This window comes from Puntigrus tetrazona, chromosome 8 (genome assembly GCF_018831695.1).
Source record: "Puntigrus tetrazona isolate hp1 chromosome 8, ASM1883169v1, whole genome shotgun sequence".
Taxonomy (NCBI): Eukaryota; Metazoa; Chordata; class Actinopteri; order Cypriniformes; family Cyprinidae; genus Puntigrus; species Puntigrus tetrazona.
The window spans coordinates 23,994,529-24,017,123 of record NC_056706.1 but is presented as its reverse complement, the minus strand read 5'-3'; the positions used below and the strand labels follow the sequence as shown (position 1 = coordinate 24,017,123).

General features: G+C 33.8%; 3 protein-coding genes across 6 annotated transcripts in view; 1 reads left to right on the top strand and 2 right to left on the bottom strand.

The window, feature by feature from the left end:
* Positions 1-2,977, bottom strand: part of mtor (mechanistic target of rapamycin kinase) — a 99,236-nt gene extending 96,259 nt beyond the window's left edge. The window contains exons 1-4 of one of the 2 annotated variants that reach the window (XM_043246681.1): positions 2,864-2,977; positions 1,424-1,594; positions 496-604; positions 78-310 (exon numbers count right to left, since the gene is read on the bottom strand). In XM_043246681.1, the coding sequence (XP_043102616.1) occupies positions 78-310; positions 496-604; positions 1,424-1,543 (462 nt within the window). In that variant the 5' untranslated portion in view covers positions 1,544-1,594; positions 2,864-2,977. Of the gene's footprint in view, positions 1-77; positions 311-495; positions 605-1,423; positions 1,595-2,618; positions 2,752-2,863 lie in introns of those variants that run through there. The other variant, XM_043246680.1, reaches the window with a different exon arrangement.
* Positions 2,978-3,554: 577 nt separating this feature from the next.
* si:dkey-75a21.2 (uncharacterized protein LOC794385 homolog) lies at positions 3,555-8,954 on the top strand. Of its 2 annotated transcripts, none has more exons than XM_043247137.1 (9): positions 3,555-3,783; positions 4,271-4,483; positions 4,860-4,978; positions 5,122-5,391; positions 6,209-6,252; positions 7,672-7,755; positions 7,873-7,935; positions 8,168-8,206; positions 8,301-8,954. In XM_043247137.1, the coding sequence occupies exons 1-9, from the start codon at positions 3,715-3,717 to the stop codon at positions 8,678-8,680; spliced, it is 1,281 nt and encodes a 426-aa protein (XP_043103072.1). In that variant the 5' UTR covers positions 3,555-3,714; the 3' UTR covers positions 8,681-8,954. The 2 variants fall into 2 exon arrangements, with proteins under 2 accessions (XP_043103072.1, XP_043103073.1); XM_043247138.1 differs by having other exon boundaries at positions 3,567-3,783; positions 7,684-7,755.
* A 435-nt stretch (positions 8,955-9,389) lies between these two features.
* On the bottom strand, positions 9,390-22,187 carry qars1 (glutaminyl-tRNA synthetase 1). 2 transcript variants are annotated; one of them, XM_043247135.1, is made up of 23 exons: positions 22,027-22,187; positions 21,728-21,878; positions 20,925-21,034; positions 19,918-19,993; positions 19,774-19,838; positions 19,636-19,689; positions 19,160-19,214; positions 17,937-18,008; positions 17,724-17,809; positions 15,940-16,026; positions 15,731-15,830; positions 15,387-15,465; positions 14,380-14,619; positions 14,181-14,273; positions 12,626-12,763; positions 12,433-12,520; positions 11,885-12,031; positions 11,212-11,313; positions 10,987-11,079; positions 10,267-10,394; positions 10,106-10,172; positions 9,731-9,856; positions 9,390-9,640 (listed from the first exon to the last, which is right to left on the bottom strand). In XM_043247135.1, exons 1-23 carry the CDS (start codon positions 22,135-22,137, stop codon positions 9,590-9,592), a joined length of 2,319 nt encoding a protein of 772 aa, XP_043103070.1. In that variant the 5' UTR covers positions 22,138-22,187; the 3' UTR covers positions 9,390-9,589. The 2 variants fall into 2 exon arrangements, with proteins under 2 accessions (XP_043103070.1, XP_043103071.1); XM_043247136.1 differs by having other exon boundaries at positions 11,212-11,310.
* Between the last annotated feature and the right edge of the window lie 408 nt (positions 22,188-22,595).

Sequence of the window (22,595 nt, the reverse complement as noted above, 5' to 3'; positions counted from 1 at the left end):
GGTGTTACTTGGAACTTTGAACAGTTTGCTTGTAATTTACCATGAAAATATAAAATGCAGTTCATATTTCTACGCACCGCTGCATGCCTTCTTCCTTCATTCCTGTCTGCTCCCAGCCATTCTAGAGCTCTCTTCACCTCAAATTCCACATACTCTGCAGTGAAGGTGTCTCCAGCCATAGACAGGTGACCCATGGCTTTAGAGGCCATCTCCATGACCACTGAGTCACTGGAGGGAAGCAGGTTGCGCAGGTAGTTGGCAAAACGGCTGATGCGAGTGGCATTTCCTCCTTCCACACCAATCAAGCTCACTGGAGAAACAGCCATAACACAGTAACTTAAAAATGCGTCAAACAAAGAAATGCAATGGTGACATCACTTTCCATAGAAAATTATAGGTAGATCTGGCAAAATAGACCACATTAGTTACATGTTACACTATAATAAAAAGTAACAATATAAACTAGATAGCGTTTGTCATTGAATTCATACTCACCTATGGCAAGGATACCACCTTTTTTCTCATTCACATCTGAGCTGGAAACCAACTCAAATATGTGATGGTTCAGCTCATCATAAAAAGTGGTGGCTTCATCTTGGCTCAGCTTAAATCAGAAGCAAAAATATGAAAATCAGAGTTCATAGAATAGAAACTGTCAATGTAAACATGACAGTTTACATTTATTTGTACTTTAAAGTAATGCTGATTTCAAAATTTCAGTTAAACACTTCAAATGATATGCTCAAATAATCAATTGCAAATTATCACAAGTTATTATTTACTAAGAAAAAGGGTATCTCCAAGTATTTATAATGCTTTTGATGATTGAAACACAAGTGGTCAGCACTAAATATAGATTACATTTTTTAACCAGATCATTAAAACCATCTGTGTGTATTAAGTCTTTAAGTGACAAGGTTCACTGGTGTCTAAAATGTTGATGTCTTAAGCTCTGTCAGAATACAGGTTTGCAGGTGTCGAAACAACCAAAACAACAATTTTTTTTTTCTTTGCTTGCAGTGGGGCTTATGAAAAAGTTTGGCAAGGCATATAAAAATCAGAATTGCTGGACATGGATAGCAGAATACTCTACTACTAAATCAGCCTACTTAAAACACTTTCTACCTTTCTATGCTTTTGAACTTTTGACAGTACTCCAGTTTGCAGATACTGCAATACATGAAGTTATGCTTCCACTGTTCTAGTGTATTTACTGTACACGTTTCCTTTCTTGTTGGTTTAAACATTGCAGGACAAAATACCTTGATAGTCTGTTACAAGTAGGTAAAACAACATGTTACATTTAGGCAAAAATAAATAAATCTAAATTATTTTGTTAATTTTTAGTTATGCTCACACTCTCCTGATGAAGCTGCATGCAAATGTAAACTCTTGCATCAAACATCAAAGTAGTACATTTTACCTCTCTTAGTTCTGTGGTAACATAATGCTGGAGATCTTTGGCAGCTTTGGCACGTGTGTCTTCGTTTCGACTCTTAAGGCCACTCACAAACTGCTGCAGGACTGTGGCAGTGCCAGACATGCTGGCGGCTGGAACGCAGCTGCCTGTAGATCTGCCTAAAATTCAAACACCCTGCCATACAAAAAATAGCTGTGTTAAGGGAATGCAAAAAAATTATTGTTAGATTTGAACACACTCTCCCCTCTTAGACTCTTTCTGTCTGATCTTTTTCCCTCCTCCTAGACGTGATTTTCTTTATATCTCCCCCTAGAGTTCTGTAGTATGTTTGATCTATACATCCTTGGGTCGGTCATTGGTGTGTGCGCTACTCTGAGTCATGGGTGAATGAGTTTGCTCTACACTTTTGATACTTGACAAGAATAAATGTTTTTCAGTGTCCAAAAGTATTGCTTTTATGTTCATAATTTCCTTTATCTTATATAAGTACATGTCTTTTGGCATGGATATAACATATGTCATCTTTTGTTTCATTGGCTAGAGGGGTAAAACTCCCCTCTTAAAACGCCTATATAAATCATTGTATTCTGGAATAAATTGTGGAGTAAGGAAATATACGTCTCTGTGTGTCTTCTTGCTCCCCAGCCGTTACACCCTATGAGATCGAGAATTTGTCTAGAGGTATTCTACGGGAACAGCGGGACCTTACACTTTGTTAATTATTTAACAATTATTAATCTTAATGTCCTAATGTCCAGACTACAATAAACATATTTCACTAAGCAGTGCTGTTGGAGGTGACACTTCAGAAATTAAGAAACTGTTTTACATTAAGTATGCCTTTGCAAAAAATGCATATGCACATTTTATGAGGCAATATCTGTCCTGTCAGACACTGTCCGCCCGAGACCTTAAATAAGTGTCATCATGAAATTACAGACTAGCATTATTGGACAATGAACTGCGCACACTGTAACAGAGATCATTCGTGCTAATGATTACAATGACTACAACACACTACTATTGCACCGCACCATTCATAGTAAATAATTAAATGCACAAATGAAGAACTTTACAGTTATTATTCAGACTTCCACGTTTGATCATGGATTCAATCTACAATTTTAGCTCACAGCCCAGATATTTAAACCCCAGCTCTATAACAATTTTATCATTAGCAATGTTTCGTAGTTCCTACCTCTGATGAAAATAAGAGAAAAACATGTAGATTAGAGTTGTCTGTCAGAATAATGGAAGAACACAATGACAGAACGCGTTATATCGGTTGAATCGACATATAGGTTAGTTAGCCAAATGTGCTACCTACAACTATCGTCGGTTTTTTTAGCAAGTGGCCGTAAACTGCTTACGTCATATCAAACAGAACATTTAAATTGACTACATGTATTTTGAAAAAGCAGTAATAAAAAATTAAATATTTACTCGTGTAAATGATTTTCCACTGGATGAAATGCACTCGTAAAACTGCAAACACAGAAGGCGGGAACAACATGTAAGTGACGTCTCCTCCGCCAATAGACAATAGCTTGGCAGTAGAGTTTAACCAATCATTCGCACAAAAGGAAGTGGTTTAAGCAGGAAAGAAATATGAGGTCAATTCCAATTCACATACGTGCACTACGTACTAAAATTGCGTATACTACTGGTAATGGCATTGAAATACGATGAAATAGTAAGTCAGTACGCTTAGTGTTTGAATCCTGAAAAAAGGCTTTTCGGCCTGAATCAAAGTTGAAATTGTAAGGTATGATGTGTCTAAATAATAAATCCTGCTTTTCTCAGTGTTTGTTAGGACGGATCAACCATTTCTGATTAATTCGGTAGGAGTATTGAAATATTGTTATTACACACAATTTAGAAAGGAAAAATCGAAAGAAAATAGATTTTAACTACTGGACCAAAGATATTCACATATAATAACCTTCCTTTTTCAATATATAAATCAGTAAACTAGCAAGGGCTCTAAAATAGTCTGCAGCATTGCACACTTAAAGCAAAACGTCTGAAATAATTAAATTGGTCAATATCAACAACGAATTTACATTATATATATTATATATATTATATATATAGTTGAAAATGTTTATGCGCATAATATAATGCATTGGACTTTGGCTTAATGCATAATTCCATGCTTTGGCGAAGTAAAGCCTGAGAGAACGCGGTGGACTCCAAACAAGCCCTTGCAATTCTCGCGAGAGTTGTGCGTAGGACTGTTACCTTTTAGACCCCATTGAGAAGTTTAGCTCTCCAGCTGTGTTCAGCTGCTCAAAATGACACTACTAAAGTGTCAGCATTGCGTTGGAGACGATAAAGCAGCAGAGGACACAGATCATGTGGAGGTTTGTTGTCATTTATATTATTAGCATTAGCTGTTTTCACCATTAAAGAGCGATCTGTATTTGAGTGAGCTAGTTGGCTAACGTTAGCACAGCTGATTCATTTATAATATTTACCTTTTGCGTTAAAGAATTATATTAGCATTATACGGCTCTATAGCCTATTAAAGTAGTGCTTTAATACAAGTCTTGATAACCAGTGTGAATTTATACCGTAGTTATAACATAGTTATATCATTATATATAATAATTGTAGTTATTACCTTTGGCTCCATGCGGCTCCTTAATCTAATTGTATATTCTATATAAAAAGTTAAATGATCAATTATCTTGCTGCAAAACACAGTAGTTACTAAAGCTAGACCAGACTTTTTTGGAGGAAAATCCAATTGAATAGATTCTTAGAATTTGGGGTGACATTTTACTTAAACATGTTCTTTTGAAACTGTGTGCATGTGTGTGTTTTATTAACTAACATTTTTTATGGCAGAAAATCTTGCCACCTGGCTACATTCATCTACTTTGTCATCATGAATTGCTGGAAATGTCGGGGGATGTTGAAAACTTCAGAGCAGCTCTTAAATTGCAGATGACTACAGAGGAGCAGGTCCAGAAGTGGCTGGAGGACTTTCAAAAGTCCTCAGCTTTAACATGGAGGAAATCCAGAACATACCCTGACTCTGGACGCTACAACAAATATAGAGTATTTATGTACCCTTTTATGTACACTTTAATTCCACTGTTTATGTACACTTTAAAGGCAATATGATATCAAAACGGAGTCACGTTAGCTCTCATAATAGACATCCCTGTTCTTATTTTGTGTTAAGTTTAATCATAACATTGTTTAAAATTAATTTTGTTGTTCAATCATCACGTGACCTTGGCTAGCAGAATGTTGGTTATTTAACTAATTTTAGTGAAGCTTTGGTGACTTGTTGGTGTTATTGTAATAAAGAAATTTAATGATGATTAATGATAAATTAATAATAGTTACCATATAAAATGTAAAGCTGTTTTGGAAAAAAAAAGAGATGTAATGTTCAGTAAAAAAAATTGAGAATTTGTGTATTCCACAGGTGGATCTGAGATGTCAGCACAAAACATACAGTTCATCATCCAAGACATCCAAAAATACCAACTGCCCTGCCACTATGTTTCTGATTCTCAAGAGATTTATGTATGAAAGAAAGTCCAGGTGAGATAAAAAAAATATTAGAAATACAATACAACTCACCAGAAATCTTTTGGTTACAGAAAATTTAACTAGCAGAAAATGTAATTAGCAATCTATTTTGAAACTCTGCCTTGAAGCACACATTTTCATCTGTTTTTCCACAGATCAGGAGACCCACACATTGAAGAAGGCTATTTCCTTCATGTGAACTTGAGGAATGAACATAATCATAGACTGAACACAGCTGAGGTCATGAGGTGGAGAGATGTGTCGAATGACACTATCGAAAAGCTACAACAGCTCTACAAAAGCGGTCACTCTCCTTCATCTGCACTCAAGACTATAAAATACAACCTGCAGGAAGAGGAAGGTGATAACTACACTTATGCTATTGCGGATCGATCTATTTGCCCAGACCTTCAGTTCTGCTACAGGTCAGTCATTCAGTAAAAAGGAAAATGTATTTAAAATGTGTTGATGTTAATGTATGTAAAGCTGTTTATGAGTCTAACAAAAAAGAAGTTCCATTAAAATATCATTAAAATTTAGTTGAAAGTATTAGCTAACTTACATTAGCCTTGATATTACCATCACAGGAAACATTCAAATGTCACTTAGCATTTAACCACTAAAAAGATGTTGTAAGGTATTGTCATAATAAACAATGTCAAGATATGATATAGTCTTGGGCTGCAACAACAAATCGATAAAATCGCTTATTATCAATAATGAAAATAATCAACAAAATTCTCATTATCGATTAGTTGAGTCTGCCCATAGTACACGAACTTCTGCCAGCCAAAAATGTAATTTCCATTTTTGCATAAAGGTCTGTTCTTTTATATATCTGAATATATCCATCATGAAACTAACCTATACGTCTTCTAAAGCAGACCAGTTTTTGTTGAGTAAAATATTTTTTTAAAGAACCTTTTTCTTTAGTTCCTCACAAATACATAAATATTATAAATTATTATAATTGTTTTTATGATTATTTATGAGATGTTACAACACATTATAAGGTTTAAGAAAACGATTATAATTATAAAACCAATTATAAATACAGGCTTCATAGAAAGTGTTACCAAATATTTCTATTTTTAATCCTAAATATCTTGGTGTCTCAAAAATGCTATCATTTGACAAACTAAATTAACCTTAGAAACATCATATATGTGATTTATTTTCTGAATGTTATACAGTATATGTTATATATAAATGAATCATGAGTTTTATTATATTTCACTACAGATTATATCACAAGCTTTTTCAGAAAACGTGTGCTGAACTTACAGGTAAGACAATTGTGGCAAACCTGGAGTACACACACACACACACACAAGTATATCTATAATCACTGTCAGAGACTGCCTTATAGTAGAAGAGTGAAACTTAATAAAAATGTTTGTCTTTAATATTGTCTCTATGTTGCATTTTCTAAAAGCAATGAGACATTCAATACAGTGCAATAATACAAATAGATTCTGCATGTCAGAGCAGGACACTGATTATAATTTGAACAAGTTTAAGTTTTTTTCTTTTAATACTTTTTTTCTTTTTATATACTATTTGGATGATTCATCATCAAACAATAAGCTAATCATAAGCAGGTGCAGTTTTATCATTTTTTAAATAATAAATCATTTAAATAATCTTATTTTATTTTTCCTAAATGACAACTGGCGGGCGTTAAGCCATTATTAACTGACAAAATTTACAATTATATTTGAATTGACATGTGGGTGTGTTAAAATTAACTAAAATAAAATAAAACAGTTAAATTCATTTTATACAAAATAAAATGAAACCATATTTACACCTAGAAATACCTACTTCTGTCTGGTGTGGATCAAAGAATACCACAGCTTTGCTACTGTTACTGTTTATATAACCTATAATTTTATGTTGTGTAGGCTGTTCATCTATTCTTGTAATTTGTGCAATTGTTCTTGTTGTATTACTGACTTTAGATAGTTAAGTCGTTTCTGCTGGGGTATAGAAATCCTAAAAGAACTCTTTTTAGTAATAAATGAAAAGCAAACTTTTTTTTTTTGCATTTGTGAAAAATAATCCGATCTGTGACTCCAAATCTGTAGTGTGATCCAAACTGTGAGTTTTGTGATCCATTGCACCACTGTGATGTGATGCTATTAGCATGACTAGCAATGCACATTGAGCATATCTATCAATGGCTACATTCACAATACAGCATAGCATCTTAGGGCTGGGTGGTATGAACAAAAATCTTTCTGTATTTTTAGACTGAATAGTGATATACAATAAATCTTCTATATATTTTCTACAAAGTGAGGTAAATGTTGAGTTTTCTTAGACATAGACTCAGCATAGGTTACTTTAGCTTACTAAGCACAGCGACAATGTGCAAATGGATCTATAACTAAAACTATAGTAATGAAGTGTTATTGTAGTGCTTAAAATAAAGCATTTATAATGTTTAGGACAATTTGAATATTGTACTTTTTTGCAACATGATACTAATCTATATGTAAATAAATGGTAGTTTTGTGAGTTTAAAAAGATACTGCCCAGCCCACCTTTTTACTTAATTGTAACTCTTGTGTTGTGAATAAATATAAATAGGATGTATACTTATAACTGAAAAAGTTATACAGATATAGTTAACATGTTTGCCTTTTTTCATGCAAATGCAGAAAACTGTTGTTTAATTCCATTTTTTCTTGTGCAATATATGGGTGTTTGTTCAGGGAAGGACATTTCAGATGAGCTTTTTAAACCCTTAGAGTTGGAACAATCATGGCAGACAGCGGCAATCACAGGTAGTAGCATATTTCATGCACCTGCTGAAGTGAAACAAGACTAAATCAATAGTTATAAAGAGAAATCTATAAAGAGATACTCATTTAACAACATAGTTCTTTCTCTAAAACAATCAGATGGACATACCACGTGCATTGAAGATGGAGTGTCTGTTGATGCTGTACCAATCATCACCACAGGTGAAGCAACTCATCTTTCGTCACTTTGTAAGATGCAGATCACATGCATTATGTAGCCATAAAACAGACCATTCAAAATGTGCTTACTCTGATCTTGTCACTCTTGTATGTGAGTTGTATCTCAGTGTTTTCTGAGATCAAGATTTAATATGAAGATTTTACATTTTGTTATGTGATTATTACACCGGCTATTACAGTATGTATTTTTTTTAAAAAAACTCTTTCTGTTTAGAAGCAGAGCATTTTACAGAAAACAACGAACCAGGCCCAAGTACATTATTTTCAATCATCTTACATGAATCTCACTTTAAAACAGACTAATATGGTAAACAGTCAAGTCATTATCATTGTATCTATTTGTTTAGGTACAGCTGAAGAGGGGTCTTTAGATGGACAGCTTGAGGAGGTTTTTGGGATGCTAAAAAAGAAGCTGAGCGAGGATGCAAGTTTTATACCACCTTTAAGAACTTTTGTGTCCAGTTTCTTTCAGATAAAGACTGACAGTGCCCTTCAGGCTTCACTTTTTACCTTTGGTCAGACCACTCCGATAATCAATCAGATCAATGTACTACCAGCTATAGGTCCACGGAGGAGAGGGGCTTTGGCTGGACGAAGAGCTGTTGGCAGACCCCCAAAGAACTCAAGAAGAGAGCACCCATACTGCAACAGCAGATCCAACATTCCCCAAACTCTCACTTTCTGTTTGCAAGACAATAACACCATTGAAAAAACAGACCAACCATAGAGATCTAAAAACTGTGTAGATTATTAAATCAGTAAGCTTTGAGAAGCTTGGCATGATCATCATTAAAAAACCTGAGCATTACAAGAAGAAATCAGTGTTTCCCCTATTTAGTTTTAAATAAAATTTTACGCGTAGGAATGAAACACCCACAAATCAACAAAAATCAAGTGTATTCAACATGTGTATTTATCCCAAACAGTTTCAGTTTGCTTTGTCATATGACTTAGTATAACAAAATAAACATATATTTTGAGGTGTCCAGAGTAACTATTAATGTGCTTCTGATTGTTCAGACTTCATTGTTCAGACCCATGTAACGTAAATTACTGTGACACAAGTCACCCAAGTTTATTTATGTCCAATAATGCATCCGTTTTCACTTGCTATCAGATTGCTTAAATAGTTGTGCTTCGAAAACAATGTTCAAAAAACTTGTGCTGTTTTCATCGGAAGACAAAATCCTGTTTAAAGTGTAGTTTTAGGTTTAATACTGGCCTTTGTAAAGTTCATTTAACAATAAAATCTGTATAATCATTAGTACCTATGTAGAAAATAATTTAGTTCTGCAGGCTTTTTGTTATGCAGTCATTGCAAAAATATATTTTCTCAAAATTCAATTGAATTAGGAAATGTGTATTATCCAAGCCATGCATTTTATAGGATATTTCAAACAGCATTTCACTGTTTGAACAAGCCATCACACCAGACAAAATCTTTAGTTTGTTTATTTTATAGATGCCAAACCACAGCAGATGGAAAAGGTTATACAAAACAGCCCACAACTTGTACAGTTAAAAAAGGCTTCACATAGTGTGTATAGAATATGTTGAATTCCCTGGTTTATTCGATTTTTATTAAAAGCTGTGTTGTGATGCATAATGGCTATGAGGCTTCTTTCTTGCAGTCCAGTCATATCTTTCCTGGGTCTTCCTTGAGCGTAACAGTTCTGTTAAAAACCAACTTGGAAGAAAACAGTGACAAAGATGAGGCATTGCTTCCTCTACTGTATGCTAATCTCTTTTAAACATAACCGAGTGCTTCTGGACTTACCTTTTCAGATGTGCTATCAGGGTCGAGTGAGAAATAACCAACTCTCTCAAACTGAAACTTATCAAACACTTTGGCCTTGCCCACAGAACGATCTACCAAGGCACTTTTAATCACCGTCAAGGAATTCTAAGGAAGAACAAAAAAGGAAAAAACGATAAGTAAAACTATCAAATCTTTCAAAAAGTTTTAACAAATAAGAGAAATGTCTAAATTATGTAGATTCATCTTCCGCAGTTGCTTGGTTTAGTTTTTATTCAGCATAAAATCATTAGTTTGTGGAGTTTAGGTAATCACTACTACCACTACTCATATACTTAGGATAAGAAGTTTCTTTAGATCTTCAGATCAAATATTTTATATAACGCATTCCCTTACAGGATTAATGTCACTCAGGAATCCAGCAGGAACTTCAGCTGGGTCCTCTGGGTTTTTATGGACAAACCTACAGACAGAAACGAGAAAGATTGAAGATGTGACACTATGTAATATAACTCAAAGTAAAACACTGGGGTTTGTCAATGCTCATGGAGACTTACAATCTTTCGTACAGGCGTACTTCACAACGCAGTGGATCGCTCACCCAGTGAATGAATGCTTTGGGCTTTTCTACAGAGTCTGAGCTGGTGCACGTCACCTCTAGCTCACACACTTTACCACAGCCATCCTGACAAAAAGGAAGACATTAAATAATGGTAATTTATTGTGAATTATTCACAGCTATGAGTTGATCCTTATTTTTCTCTTAATGAATAGAGTGCTGATGTACAAACACTGGGTCATCACTCCAGTTGTCTTGTTGTCGGTTTGCTTTGGTCTATGCTTCAGTGGTGGGAATTTTTTTAACTGTTACACCAGTTGCTTGTGACAAGTGAATCCCAATATGTTAGTCACTGAATCATTAACTCAACTGATTTGTTCAAAAACAAGAGTTATTCAGAAATAAACAATTAAACAAGGTTAATAAAAGTTTAAACATTTCACCTTGAAATGTAAACTTTCATTTTTATATAATGTATTTATTTGTTTTGAATGGTGCATCAACAAATTAAAAAGTTGGCAATAACATGAAACAAATGCAATACATTTAATAATCAATGTTATTATATCAGTCAATGTTTGTTATATGCACATGCTAAGTCATATAGGAATTGCGGTAGTAACAAAGCTTTGACTAGTAAAAACTATTATAAAATGTGAACTAAATCAAGTGAACCTTGTAGATTATGTGAACTACGGGAAAGAAAGTGGTCTTTCACCTTGATAACACGCTGTACAGAGATGACATATCCTGCATGTCTTAAGCCTACTGGCTGATCTGAAGTCAGGCGCTTGTAGCCCTTCTCCATCACCTGCAGCGAATACACATTAAACAGCAAAAGAAAGGTCATCTCTATTTATATAGAATGCTAAACCAGTTTCATACTTATCTATGTATGCTTTTATAATTTTTTTTATCTTAAAAAAATAAAATAAATAAACACCTCTCTGAAGTCACTCTGCTCAATAAAGATGGTCTTTGAAAAGGGAATCACATGGCTACCCTTGGCTTCATTGGCTGGGAAGTCTGGTACTCGTACCTCCTTCTGAACAGGGGAGAAACAAATCAGTAATCTAGTGCAGTTATAACAGTACATTATGCATCCAACTAAATACCCAAAATTATAATTTACTGCTGCCCATTTCAGTGCTACCTACAGTTGAGACAACAGTCTAGCAACTACAGCAAATGACTTCAGAGGTATAGTATTATTTCTAATAATGAGCATAAATGTATAAAAAAAATTAACAGATATACAGAAAACCAAAATGACATTACACTGATACTATGTACTAATAAAAGAAAAAGCAACAAATTAGTTAAATAGAAATAAATACTATACCACTGTTTCAGTGTTTGTCTTTTTGCAAGATAGATTTTGTGTTGCAACATAAGCTTCTAGATAAACTAGTTTGATACAACCTCATTGAATTTTATTTCATTTTCGTTAAACTGACGAAAGTTTTGTTTTAATTTAACATTATATTTATTTGATGAGTAGCCACTGAAAAAGCAGAATAATTTGCTCTTAACCAATCACTGAAGCAAAACTGCAGGTTGATAATGATTGGCTAACTGTATACTGTTACATGTAATAAAGTTCTGCATGTGTTTACCTGTGCATTGGTTGGCAGGTTGGTGATGGTGACTTTGAGAGGCTCAAGTATGGCCATGGCACGAGGAGCTGTGTCATTGAGCACCTCTCTAACACATGCCTCCAGCAGGTGTGGCTCCATGGTGGTCTGGGCAACAGTCACACCCACCTATAACAGAACAAGAGATGCTGACAGAAGGTAACAGTTCCTAATCATTGTTGACCAATACATCAGTAATGGATAAAAGGGTCATCTGGTATTCTTTAATTATAAGCACCAGCCATTTAGTTTTCTTATTAGAAAGTGGTGAAGCAAAACTATTTACACTTTCACAGTCAAGCAGAGATGCACACAATTTCTATTAAACAATATAACAATTTGAATGTTTTATAATCAGGCAAACAAGCAGCCATATTATTTGAACAAGTTTTTGAATGGCTGTTAAAGATTTAATTTCAAGGACCTAACAAACAAATCCAAATCCTATTAGATCAGTGGTTCTAAACTTTTTACTCCATCCCCTTAATAATAATAATTTAAAAAAAAAAGTTTTCTTTTTTCTCTCTTACCCGGGCACAGAAATTGTTCACAGCTTGTGGAGGGAACCCACGTCTCCTGAGAGCTGTGAGAGTAAAAAGTCGTGGATCATCCCAATCTCTGGGAGAAAAAAAAAAAGACAACACAAAAGACCAACATATTACAATAATTCCCAATTCACAATTAAATGGTCAATTTAAAGAAAAATGTATGTATGCATGTTACCTAACAATTCCTGTTTCCACCAGTTTAATGATCTTCCTCTTGGAAACAACAGTGTAAGTAAGATTGAGTCGTCCATATTCCCACTGCACTGGGCAGTACAAATCCAAAGCATTACACAACCAGAAATATGATGATCGTCTGAGAGGGAGACAAAAACAGGCATTTAGTATATAAAGCAATGTTATATTAGCAAAACGTCTACTTTTCATAGAGAAATTCTCTATGTGCTCGAAAATGCTTTAAAGTTTGCTGAAGCTGGAAATTGTTATTAAGCAACTGTTTACTCAATACTTTGTATATCAATGTATAACAGTTTACATTAACATGCACATCATCTGTAGTACAAACAACATATGAGCTTAGGTCAGGTCTTTAATATATACATTGATTCTGAGGTATAAATTGCATAAAATATATAACTTAATACTATACTATATAATATTTTATACTTACGTTGATAAAAAATTACTGTAAATTCTGGACTATAAGCCGCTACTTTTTTCATAGGTTTTGAACCATGCGGCTTATACAAAGGTGCGGCTATTCTGCAGATATTTTCCACCGCTAGGGGCGCTCTAACCGGAATTAGAATCAAAACTAAGACAAAATAAATGCAAAGAAGAATATAAGTTCGGAAGAAGAATACGCTATCCTGTCAAACTCTATCTTTTCAGATATCACCCCTTCATCATGGAAGCCACACGAAGAAGGTATGATGCAAGTTTGAAGTTGAAGTCCATCGATGTATCTTTTCAAATCCTCACCCCTTCTGCTCATTAGCGTCAATGAGTCCATGGTGAGGAAGCTGAAGGAGGCAGCGGGAAGAGCAAAACTTTTTTAAATAGAGTGGATGCATATATGCAGGTGCAGCTTACAAGATTTTTTTTTTATTTTTATTTTTTTAAATAGAGCGGATGGCTTATATGCAGGTGCAGCTTGTTTATTTATTTATTTATTTTTTTTAAATAGAGCGGATGCGGCTTATATGCAGGTGTGCTTTATAGTCCAGAATTTACGGTACTTTATTTTTCAACTACAAATTAAAGCAGAAACAATTTAAATATAAAAATAGCCTCATATGCAATTAAGATGTTTGTAAACAACTCTTTTTAATTGTTGTTTAATATATAAATCTAAAAAGCTTTGATAGTTTGGGTTTGTTAGTTTTGACCTTTAAAGGTGCTGTATGTAGGATTCACACTACAGTGGTTGAACTAGGTATTGCAGTCCAAATTTAAAATATTTCATTTGCCAGCTTCCATGATTTAAATGAAATACACTGTGTTTTTCTCTAGCTGGCAAGTTGGGGTTCCAAAACACAACTGGGTAAACTGGCAGTGGGCGGGTTTCACAAATCAAAACAGAAGCTGACATTCAGGACCGAAATGCACAAGAAAAATAATTGACTGTAGCATTGTTTTTCAGATAAACAATTATGTTACCTTAGCATGTTTCTTAAACATCTGAAAACATATTACAGTATTTTTATGTTTAGTAAAGTCAAAATCCTACATACAGCACCTTTTTTTTTTTTTTTTTTTTTACGTTGACATACCTGGACTGAAACTCTTTGGTGCACAGTGAGTGTGTGATGTTCTCAATAGAGTCACAAAGACAGTGTGTGTAATCATATGTTGGATATATGCACCTGTACACAGGACATAAGAATGACATAAATATAAATAATAATAAAAAACAATTTTAATTAAAAAAAAACAAAAAAAAACACATGTGAGCTAAACAAAGTGTTTTACCAAGTGTCTCCTGTCCTGTGATGTGGTGTGAATTTGATCCGGTATGCCACAGGGTCCATTTTTCCATCTTCCATCACCATCTTCATTCTGAGAGTGACTTCTCCCTCTGCAAACATGCCTTTTCTCATCCTGTCAAACAAAAGCAAAGATTCTTCCACTGGTCGCTCTCTCCAGGGAGAAGGAGGGACATTGTGACCCTTGAGTTCCTCTCCACGCTGGTGGCACACGTACGCATCACCCCTGATACACAAACAAATGAATCATTAGTCTATCATTTAAACCACATAAACCACATTCTGGTATATCAATCTATCCAGTAATGGTAAATAAGTAGCAACATTTATAAAGATTTTATTTTTTTTTAAATCGGTAAGACATCATTCTGAAAGATAAATCTAAAAACAATGTTTATACTGCTGTTCAAAAGTCAAAAGTTTGGGATCAGTTTTTAAATGTCTTTTATGCTTATCAAGGCAGTGAAAGACTATTGCAATTTCTAATATTGGTTTCCTTTTTTAATATATTTTAAATTATTATTTACTCCAGTCTTTATAGTCACATGATCCTTCAGATATCATTCTAACTAATATGCTAATTTATTATCAGTGTTGAAACTTTTGTGCTTAATATTTTTAGAACAAGATACTTTTTTATTCTTTGCTTAACAAAAAGTTCAAAAATAATGAACAAAAGGAACAAGAAACATCTTTAAAAATCTTATTGATCCCAAACCTTTGAACTGCACTGTACATTAATGCTAAACATTTTGGTTTACGATTGTTTCATGATTGGTTTATGCGCATTTCTATTTCACATGCTTTAAATTGTATTTAATTGTTTGATGTGCACACTGCACACATTTCTCGCTGTTCTCAAACACTTTCGCATACACCTTTATAGAATTTATAGGTAAAGGTTTACCAAGTTCATTACAATGAAAGAAAGCCTAAAAATAAAAATTATGCAAAGCCTGGTGTATAGGGTTGTGAGGTGTCAGATTTTCTCACCTGCGAATGAGATCAACAGCAAGATCGTAGAGAAGCTGGAAGTTGTCAGAGGCATGTGTGACAGCATAAGGTTTGTACCCTGAATGAAAAAGAAGAGCAAACATCCATGTGTAAAGAATGCTTTTTAATAGTGTTTCAAATGTGAACTTTTCTAATATTTGTAATCCAACACAAAGCCCTTTCCTTCTCTTATAAACACTGTTTTAAAATGTGTTGAAGTTTATAATGCATTGAAAGTACATACTGCTGTAAAGGGTGGTACAGCAGGCATTAAGTGTCTTCTTTTCATGTGTGTGTGAACTACATAGCCTGATTGCTCAAGCAAGTCAGCTTTTAATACTCACCAAGCCACTCCACCATATCTTTGATGGCAGTAAAGTACTTTTCTTCCTCTTTCTCAGGGTTTGTGTCATCATACCGCAGGAAACAGATGCCATTATTGGCCTTAAAACAGACACACGAGGTCAGAAAGGTATCTTTTTAGTCATGTATCCTATGAATGAGTCTGTGTGTGTGTGTGTGTGTGTGTGTGTGTGTGTGTGTGTGTAGGTACCTTGGCATAACCAAAATTAAAATTGATTGCTTTGGCATGACCAATATGCAGAATCCCATTAGGCTCAGGGGGAAAACGGGTGCGGACCTACAAAGAAGCAGAGGAAAAACAAGATTCGGATTTAAATTAAATATTCAGTCAATATGAATTAGCTCAGTTTAGTTTCATAATTCATGTTCCTGGTCTTATCTTCAAAACATAAATAGTATATTAGTATCACACTTATTATTTATTATACACTTATTTATTATTATTATTTAGTTATTTTTATAATACACCTTTAACATACTTTAAAATAATTGTAATTTAATATATTTTCTAAAAAACATACTGTATACTCATTTGTACTTCTATTGTATTCTATTTTGTAAGTATAAATATATTTTATGAATTTTAAAATGATCACTGTAACAATGCACTGAAAGTGTACATTCAAAGTACATTATTAAATAACCTGAAGTTACAGTACGTTTTAAATAACATTTTTGAGTAATCTATTACTTATTCATGATTGGAATATACTTCATTACTTGGCCATACATTGCTTTCTGAAAGTAATAAAATAAACCAAATAAATAAAGCTGAATGTGAAAGATAAAGTTGAATGTTTTGATGGTCTTTGATGATGAAGTGGTGATACCAACCAAGTTTAGGTTCAGTGCGCTGCTGCTGTTTGTGCATTTATGCCCTCATTTAGTACACTAACTTCTTAAAGAACCTTTACAGAAAATGCATTGTCTACATTACAATTTAGCCTGGTCTGTGCTATAGATACTATCCTTTAACTGATTTGTAGTGATGGTACATGGGTGTACTTCTGTTGTATACTGAATGTTTGAATAATACACTGCAAGCAATGTTGACAATCATGATTGCTAATCATGATTAAATCATACATTTTATGAACATGCCACACTCAAGTACTGATGATCTGATGTGCGAGTGACCATCGGGTGCAAGTGTAACAAGAAGCAGTTCTTTGCAGAATTGCAATTTTTTTGTAGATGTATAATTGTTTATAATATGTAATAATTGTTTGGTATTGTTTTGCTTTTGTTTTATTGTATTATTTTAGATGTTTGAAAGTAAAGTCTCAAACAAATTCACAAAACAAGTGAAGTTTGTGTAGCTTCACTCGTTTTGTAAATTAGTTCGAGACTTTATTTTCTGCTGTTTCAAAATGTTTTTTTTTTTTGTTTAGTTTGTTTCTTTCATGGTTGGTGCATTTTATGTTTTGCAATGCTAAAACCATTTGAGGTTTAAGTAAACACTGTTTGACTTATTAAATGTGTCTCTGTCATTAAAGTTTATTGCATTTACTGTAAGAACCTTGAAAAGTGGATTCAGCATTGGGGAAAATAAGCATATTTTTACTCAAAAATAATATATTGCTTGTGTGTTTCAAAGACACTCATAATTCATTTGTAATTTATTGTTAAACAAAAATACACTTTAATATCACCAACCAAGAAAATAGGCATATACTCAAAGTGTACAGTTATCTTGATGCTGTTCCAATTTAGCACCAAAAATTACACTAAATACACTTAAAAGTTATACTTTAGTATAATTTTATTACAACTACAATACACTCAGTACAAAAATAGTATCCAAAATAGCACACTTTAAGTTAACTAATCATTAACATACTTAAAGTATACTGACAATTCTGGCTGCAAGCATTTTTTTCCACTGAAGATGGCACCTAGGCCACACAGGAAACTGAATAATGTTAATCAAAACATCTTTAAGCAGGATTTAGTAAGCTTGCATTCAGGTCATACCTGTCCTCCAGTTTCTTCCAAGTGCTTCTTCAGCAAATTCATGGTGTTGGGCGTTACAACATAACCCTCAGTCTTGTAATTCTCCCCTAAAGAAAGAGAACAATAAAACACACAATTTACATTTATCCAATTATCCCTTAATGGTGCAAACTGTGCATACAGTACTGTGGTTCTGCTTCAATCTGCCAATAATCAACAAGTCAACAGCCTCACCTGGCTTATGGAACTTGAGTGCCTCTCCTCTCAGCTGTTCCATCAATGATTTTCCTTCTGTGTTTACTTCACCTATGAAGAGAAAATAGATTTTATGAAGAAAAGGTCTGGGTTCCAGGTTGCTTCTGCCCCTCTGTTTAATAAAAAAATTAAGTCAACATAAAAACTAATCCATATAAATTGATTATTGGCAGTATTACTAAGAAATATGATAGCTGTACAGTAGTCAACATTGTGGACCAAAAACATTAATCAAATTTCTCTTAAAAGATAAAAACTATAATGTGCTCACCTCAGGGTAACTAATAAAATGGTGATGATGTTTTGATCCATTTCAAATGTAAACTACTCTATATGATGAGCAGATTTAATTTAGAGATTTTATCATTATTTAGGCTACATATACACTAATCCCAATACTTTTGAAAGTGCATCCGTTTCTCTCTCTTTCTGTATTGTAGTGTTAAGTGGGTGTTGAATGTTTTTTTTTTTTTTTTTTTTTAAACAATGACGCACATTTAGTCATGTGATCCAAACCGTTTTGTTGCTTAATATTTTTGGAACTGTGATACCTTTTTCAGGAATCTTTGATAAATAAGTTTAAAATAATAGCAATTATATAAAATACAAATCTTTCCTAACAATATATACAACTATTAGTTTGAAAGTTTAAGAGATTTTTTTTTAAAGAGATTAATACTTTTTATTCATCAAGTATGTGTTAAATTGATAAGAAGTGATTGTAAAGGCTTATATTGTTGAGATGCAGGAGTTGCACTTAGGAATGGAGGCAGATGAATGTGAGCTTAACCAATTAACATGACTAAATTATTGGAGTCCAGCATATGTCACCAGAGAGAAGCCTGTGGATTTTACTTGAACATCAGGTTTAATAATTATTACAGAGATATTATTATTATTATTATTATTATGTCACTCCAAATAATTGGAAAAAGGCTATTCGAACCTCAGTTTAATCCTGACATTGAGTAGTCCTGCTTTGCACAGCAACATTTAATGTGCAGTACTACAATGACCATGGTATAGCAAAGAAAATTCATACTGTCACTACAATATATCGAAATACTGCTCAACCATATTATCTCGGGTAATATGGCTTAATTTATAATTTATTATTTAATACACAACCAAAGACACATGAGTCACATTAAAGTGACAAGGAAAAAAAAAAAAAAAACATCTCATAAGTTTCTTTGTCTTACCATTTGCAACTTCTTCAGTGTTTACAACTTTCTCTGCAACTTTGGGTTTGGCGGCCTGTGATAAAAGAAAAAAAAAAACATTTCACAGCTCCGTAGTTCACATAAGAACTATAGAAATCTCTGTTACTCATTTTAAACCAGCATGCCACTGATGCCTGTGGTGTAGCCAAAACTCGCCCTGTTCTGACTCAGAAAGAATAACTGTTAAACCTGTTTATGTTGTTCTTGCCCAACAACAACAACAACAACTCAATCTGGCATTAAACATATACATGCTATGGAGGTTAGATAACACACAGAAAGCACAAAGGTCTAAAACCAGGAATAAGATTTGCTTTCAAGCACTGCTGTAATGTAGGAGTTTGGGGCCAGTACCACATAACCTGCCTATATACTGCTACATCATTTTGTAAAATGTAATTGTGGACTTTTATTTTGTTATGATTTGCAACAGATCCTCGCCAACAAAAATATACCTTGGGCTTTTTCTCCAGATCTGCCTCAGTTTTTGGACCCAGAAGGTGAAGCACCTAAGAAACAAAACAAATGTTCAGTGCACTGAAAATAATAAACAATGACCGATTTGAGCAAGGTTGTAAAACCTTCTTGCAAACCTGCATGTCCACTTCATTTTTTACAATCTTCCCATTAGCCCATTTGAGAGCAGTCCTGGCCTCACCTGAAGATCACAGAGCAAAACTATACCTCACCAGCAGCACACATGGCTGTATTCACACGCATATGAAATACTGCCTTACCCATGAGTATTCCCATGTTAAAGCGATATCTCTCTGCCAGCAGCTGCTCTTTGTGCTTCCTGACGATCATTTCAACCTGTGAATTCATTAAATTATAAATGTCAGTGACAGATCAGAATTCATAAAGTGCTAATTGAAAACTATGAAAATCCATTGTATTTTGTAAAAACATTAATAACTAGTTAATAACTGCATCTTCAACAGTGTAATTAGATTTATATTTAGTCATTTTGCAGATGTTTTTTTTCTAGTGTGATTTTTGGGTAATGGGGATAATCAGTATATATGGATTAGTTTTTATGTTGATTTAATTTTTTATTAAACAGAGGGGCAGAAGCAACCTGGAACCTGGAATTGTTATTTTAATTCTTTCAAATACAAAATAGATAACTATATAAATCCTTCTGGTAAAACTTCAGATTAGGGTCCAATTCACTTTAACAAATAACTATGAACTAATTATACTTTTTCCTCAGTATACTCCGAATTACTGTTTATTAATACTATGAAAGTAACTTGACAATTAAGCTTGGTAGAATTTAAAATGGATATGATTAAGGATTAAGAATAAGGTCTTGCAGACATGTAACATTACAGTAATTAAATTACTTATCCAATGAAAAAGTAAAGTAAGGGAGTACTGTTAATGGGTTATTTCTCTGTATGAAACTAAAGAGGGGTACTATCCCGTATCTGAGCTAATTATATGCCGTCACTTGTACACACACGTAATTACCAAAATACAAAAAACAACAAAAAAAAATAAAAGTAAAAAAACTATATGACCTAATTTTTTTAATCTATTTTTTAAATTACCTAAGAAGAATTTAAATAATTTGAATAATTAGACTTGTCATTCAGATGATCTTGGCATTTTTCATCATCATTAAAAAAAGCTAATTAGCTTTTTAAAAGCCAAAGCTTTACATTTTTGATTGCCATATTTTATCTCCTACCTCAAAATTTTATTCACACCTCAAAAAACCTTGCTAATGAAGTATCCTTACCGCATCCTCTATCTGCTCAGGTGTGACCACCACTCCCACGCCACAGGCAGCCTCAAACTTTGGTCGATCCAGATTCTCCTGAGGGTGGCTTTTTATAAAGTCCAATGCCGCTGAAAATATTTCAGCAATAAAAATATCAGCAAGCGGTGAAATGCAACGTCTTGAAATCACATGACAAAGGGTCCCGCTACTGAGCACTACTATCATATGGTGGTTAATTTATTAGTGCTGATAGATATTTATGACAATTTAATATTCTTTTACAAGGTTTTCTCTTCACATTGAAGTTTGTGTTTTATTTTTAAATGTACAAATTATGTTGATATCTAGTGTCTAATAAATCTGGCCAATGTCAACAAGCTGGATGTCTTGTTTTCGGTTTCCCAGAATCATGATTACTGTGTAAATACATTCACTTTCCATTTAAATGTCACATTGTCATAGCTAAATTTAATTAACTTATACTTATGTGAGGGATATGCCCTTACATTAAAATCTCTAACTCTCATTTGCAACAGTAAGAACAAAAAGTTTAAGAATTCTGATTTTTTTTTTTTTAATAATTGAGCTGTATTTTTTTCTTTTGCTTTCCTTTTATACTTATATCTCCTTTAATTTTTTCTTCAAGTGTTGGTTGTTTTCTTATAATAAAATAACATTACCATAATTTAAAAATCAGTTTTCTAGAAATGCACGAAACATGCATTGGTAATTGCATAAAACGTATTTAATTTTTACTGATCTCTACATGAACACAAAGGAAAAAACACAGGATGGCGGAAGAGTAAATGACAATCAGATACCTGACAGCTGTAGTTCTGAGATTATTTTCTGTGAAATGATGTATTCTGTGAGAAAAGACAGTCGATTGGAGTCTTTGAGTCGTGTCACCATGTTATACAGCAGAGTGCCCGCAGTCTTATCAATGCTAGCGGACCCCAGCAGCCCCTGAGCCTGAAAAATAAACAGTAACATCAGCAATAATACTACACGTCTTTTCCAAACAGGTCTTGTAAATGTGACGAGTAAAGAAAAGTCCTGTAGAGGCTGGGGAGGTTGTCAGCGCATAGCAGCAACTGTTTTGTTAGTCGTAACTGTGTACCTGTTCGATAGCCTTTTTGAGTGTTGATGATAGTGCTTCATTTTTCAATGTTTCTTTAGCTTTCTGCTCACTAAGGCCAATTGACATAAAGATAGACACCGCGTCCGCCATTTCTGTGCCGCACACACGCTGGTTTACGCTTCCGCCAGCCCCGAATGAGCACAACCCTAAACTTGCCTGCATTCGCATTGGACAAAGCATGGTTCTCCAATCAGATTTGTGTATCCTTCCACCAATAATCAGTGGGCTTCTGTTGACAGGCAGTTGCATCAGTCGAGCATTGCCACGTGAAGCGCTACAAATGGCAGATAAATATCTTTAAATGTTTTGAATTAAGTTATGTAAAGGACCTCTAGTTTAGTTACGTTGATGTAAGTGTACAGATGAAGATCACAGTTGGGAAAAGTCACTTAGGGATCGTTTACTCCGTGAACGTTTTTAGAACGTTCGTAGAAAACACCTTAGCAGCCCTTACGTTCTCTCTTACTGGTTCTCTGTATTTAACAATATAAATATATAAGTATTACATTTAAATTATTATTTATTGTTTATGTTTTTTTTTTATTATT